At 39.3% G+C, this 4,151-nt stretch overlaps 1 protein-coding gene across 3 annotated transcripts in view; it reads left to right on the top strand.

Annotated features, from left to right (window-relative positions):
- Positions 1-4,151, top strand: part of LOC116679195 (cGMP-inhibited 3',5'-cyclic phosphodiesterase A) — a 60,190-nt gene that overhangs the window by 35,781 nt on the left and 20,258 nt on the right. For 2 of the 3 annotated variants that reach the window (XM_032508896.1, XM_032508907.1), the window contains exon 2: positions 475-525. The exons of the other annotated variant lie outside the window; for it this stretch is intronic. In XM_032508896.1, coding sequence (XP_032364787.1) covers positions 475-525 — 51 coding nt within the window. The remainder of the gene's footprint in view (positions 1-474; positions 526-4,151) is intronic. 3 annotated transcript variants of the gene reach the window in all.

Here is a 4,151-nt window from a genome sequence, read left to right as displayed (position 1 = left end):
TGTTCTTTCCCAAAAAAAAAAAAAACATACCTTCTTTGTTCAAGCAGCAATCACGACCTATATAATGGCAACACCCTCTAGTGGCCATAGTAGTTATAACCAGAACAAAAAAAAAAGGAAGTAAGGTAAAGCCACTCGGAAACTCACTGTCTTAATGTGAAATTAAATTATAGTTTTCTCATATTGAACAAAAATGTAAAATCTTTGCAGTGAGGGGACAGCTAATGGGTGGTGGAGGTGGTGGAGCCTTATGTAGATCAGCCCTCCAGCATTAAGGGTGATGTGTTGTTTTATTATTCTTCATTAGCAGTGCCTGCTCTTCTTTTATATTTAGATGGATTGGCGGAGAGATGGATGAAGGGAGGAGATGGAGAAGAACGCAGAAGAAGAGAAAAGAAGTGCTGTGCTTGGATAGTACTGTGTTGTGTCACAGAGTGGACAAGGTCTCTGACAGTAGCTTCTGTTCTTCTCCAGATTATGTGCCACCCAGAATGGGACTACAAGAGAGCTCTGAGCAGATCCCAGGTCAGTGCAGCCCTGAGGGACAGGGGAGAAAGGATGTGCATGTTTGTGTCGTAGAATCGGACTTGTTCCTGGGGGACATTTTTAAGCAACTCATCGTTGATGGTAACATTAAGAAAATGAGCTTTTTAGTATATCTGAAGGTTTAGGCCAGAAGTTCCTCTTATGCCTTCCACTTTGGCTAGTTAATTTGCCTGTCCAATTTGTACCTAACTCTTTTAGGTATTAAGTAATTCATTTTAGTAATACTTAGTTTTCTAAGTAGCGTTGTTTCCTTAAAATAGGAGGGTCTGGACGACACAACATTGCGGGATGGGCGAAAAAGGTGCTGTGGTTTATTAGTATTTCTTTAAACCAATCACAATTGTCTTGGGCGGTGATAAGCACTGGACAAAGCTGCTACAAAGTAGTTGTGCGAGAAAACTCAGATTGAACAGATAGTAGTCTAGCTGTCTCAATTTACCATGTAGAAATCTGAGGAGCAGTTAACCATAGTCCTCATAAATCGACCTGAGTTTAAAAATTTTAACAAAAAAGCAAGCAGTAGGAAACGGAAATCGGCGAAAATACATGCATCCGATGGAATTTCCTGCGGCACTGGAAAAATCCCGGCAGTGGAACGTCAGGGATATAAACTACCAAAAAAATGAACGCTTGGTACAGGCTAGAACTTATTTAGAAAGCAAAACTACATAAAAAGTACCAGATTTTAGAAGAAATGAGGTGATGCTCATTGAGGACAAAAAAAAAACAATGAAAAAAAAATGATGATGATGATCTTGTGTTGTTTGTGTCTAAAACCTGTTTGACTAACTTGTTTCATTGTCACAAAAGTAACTAATGTCAAAGTTAGTTCATCTTCATGGCATTCCCCTTCATGGCATTGTAAAACAGGTGAAATGTAATAACGGGTATTGTTATAGACATGTCGAAACAAGATACTGCTTGTTGTACAGGTCACACACCTGATCTCTGATAATTTAAAGACAGAGTACTTGAATTGTATGCAATGGAAAGCCATTACAGATAATTGGTTAAAAAAATAAAATCTGAAAAATCTTGTACATTTTGGAAAAAAAGGTAATCAATGACTAGTTTTCACTATAGATAGGGTTTGACTTTTCCACTAAGGGTCCCTGACTTTAAAAGTAAAAATCAAACAGTTGAAAACTGTCTTAAAATTATACTCACCACTTATGTATCATTGGTTTAGATTTAATATTTAAACCATCCACACTTTTTTTTCCATACTGGACATGCAGCTCCAGCTTTAGTCAACAGCAAACCTACCATCTTAATAGACTTTTAATGAATCAATATGTACCTCAGTTTCCTGATGCAGAAAGCCCTGATCTGATAATGCTCACATTACTCCCTATTCGGTTGTCATGCATCACCTGCTATCACAGGAAACACTTGACAAGTAGTGGGCGTAGTATAACTGGCCAACTGAGCCCCGAACAACAATTTTATGGTCCATACGCGAGTCACTTTGATCTTTGTCCCAATGTAACCTAGCAACCAGGTATTTTCAATACAACTGATTTCAGTGGACTGCAGGTCTTCTCATCCCTGAACCACTGGTGAACATTTGCAGTTGGCAAATGAAGAATCAGGGGCGGGTGAGAGGACAGAGGGAGGTCCATGAAGCAGCAGAGAAGAGAAGAGCAGAGGAGAGGGCAAGGAAGTGTTTGTGGACTACATTATTGAAATGTCACTTGCTTTGGATTGAGACTCTTACGACTGTGACATTTTAAGTAGGGTTAAAGGAAGGGAAGAGAGCTTAAAGCTGTTGTGTCATATCAGAGTCTGGATAGCAAGATCGGGATTGAGCGGTTGTGTGCAAAGTGAGCACGAATGATGCAGAGAAGGCACTCAGCAAGTATCATGGGACGCCATCAGGACAATACACATCATCCTAAACAGGTTCAGTATTGGCTTATGTCTCTCCTCTTCAGTCCAGGTGTATGTGCTGTATGTACATATGCACGCGCTTTATCTTTGAGTTTTGTGTGCACATGTGTGCAGGGAATGGCAAGCCATTTAATCAGTAATGATGGGATGGTTCAAATAGGACAACTTGAAGCAATTTCTAAATTAAGCTACTTGAGTTTTTAGGTCAATTACGCATGTGTGACACTGGTGTTCGTAAGCAGGAGAGTGGAGCCACTTTTGAGAGATTCAGTGTCACTCTTGTTCTTAGATGGGTGCTATTTGTTGAGCAGCATGTCCTATAAGGGTGGATGTGTTACAGGGAGGTTATGTGTTATCTCACTCCAGCACAATGGTTTGCATTAGGTTCATTATCTTCAACTCAAACTTCACAAAAAAATGCATCTATTGATTTTGTTATCACCACTTTTGCACATTATGAATACAGGAGGTAAGATAGGTAGACTTATTGCAAAATGAACAACAAATTGTAATCTCTGGTGTTCATACATCTTGCGCAGCTCAGAAAATACATCTCGGCTAGCCTGTGCTCCCTCCAAAACACATACTTACTTCATCATTATTACCAAATCAATAGATACATTTGATAATGATTAATAGCCTCACAACTGTGAGGCGCTTCTGCTCTGCAATCCTGCAACTTTTTTGCAATTTTGCAATCATCCTCCTGTATCCAGAACATGAACTTGGCCTTTGGCATGCGCTGTTGGCTACTACTAGTTTACTAGCATTCATTTCTTAAAGCAGAGAGAGGTGTCAAGGCTTTCTGCATATTTTATTTGTTTCTCTACTGTTGGTGTAATAGTACAGAAACAATGGTCAGCTCCCCACTGTAGTGCTGTATTAACAGTTGTTGTAATTTACACTGTGGATGAGTTCAGTTGGCCTGCTCGAGTGAGCTGTTCTCTTTTTCACTTGACTGGCCACGGCCTGCCTGTGGACTCAGCTCCTCTCGCTCTCTCTCTCTCTCTGTCTAACACTCTCTTTCTCGCTCTATCACTCTTTATCTTTCTCTGCTTTCACCATCTGCTTTTATGCCTGATCTGCCTACATAACTGTCTCTCAGGAGAGGGATGGAGAATGTGGGGATGAAAGGGAAAACTGAAATAGTGGGAAATAGAAGATGTAAGAAGAGGGGAAATAGAAAACTGGAGGAAAGATAATTTTAAGAGGGAGAGAAACAGGGGAAGAGGGGGGTATAGTGTACATTCCCATGATAAAAGCATAGATATACATCTGCGCTTAAAGAGAATTGTACCATAGTGTGCGTGATTTAGACATGACTGAAATCCAAACATAGCATTTTTAAAGCATGGACTTTAAGTGAGGTTTCTTTTTTTTTGTGCCCGTGAATGCATGAAATGTTAAGGTAATTCAAAAGAGAACAATATTATTAACCTTGATTTCCAGTGATGAAGGATTTTTTTTACTGCTACTTTTGTATTTTTCTTTGCCAAAAAAACAATATAATGCAATTTCACTCAAATAAAAAATAAATGTTATAAAGCTTTTTGTTGATGCCGTATCAGACATACTAGGGCTGCACAATTAATCACATTTTAATCACGATCATGATTTTGGCTTCCCACGATCAAATTTGCATGATCGAGCAAAATTTTAAATGCGTCATTCCATTCATAGAACGCTCCGGTTTTTTTTTGCAAAGCCAATCTACC

The sequence above is a fragment of the Etheostoma spectabile genome, chromosome 3 (genome assembly GCF_008692095.1).
Source record: "Etheostoma spectabile isolate EspeVRDwgs_2016 chromosome 3, UIUC_Espe_1.0, whole genome shotgun sequence".
NCBI lineage: Eukaryota > Metazoa > Chordata > Actinopteri > Perciformes > Percidae > Etheostoma > Etheostoma spectabile.
Note: the sequence above shows the minus strand (reverse complement) of the source record. Positions and strands in the feature narration are given on the sequence as shown.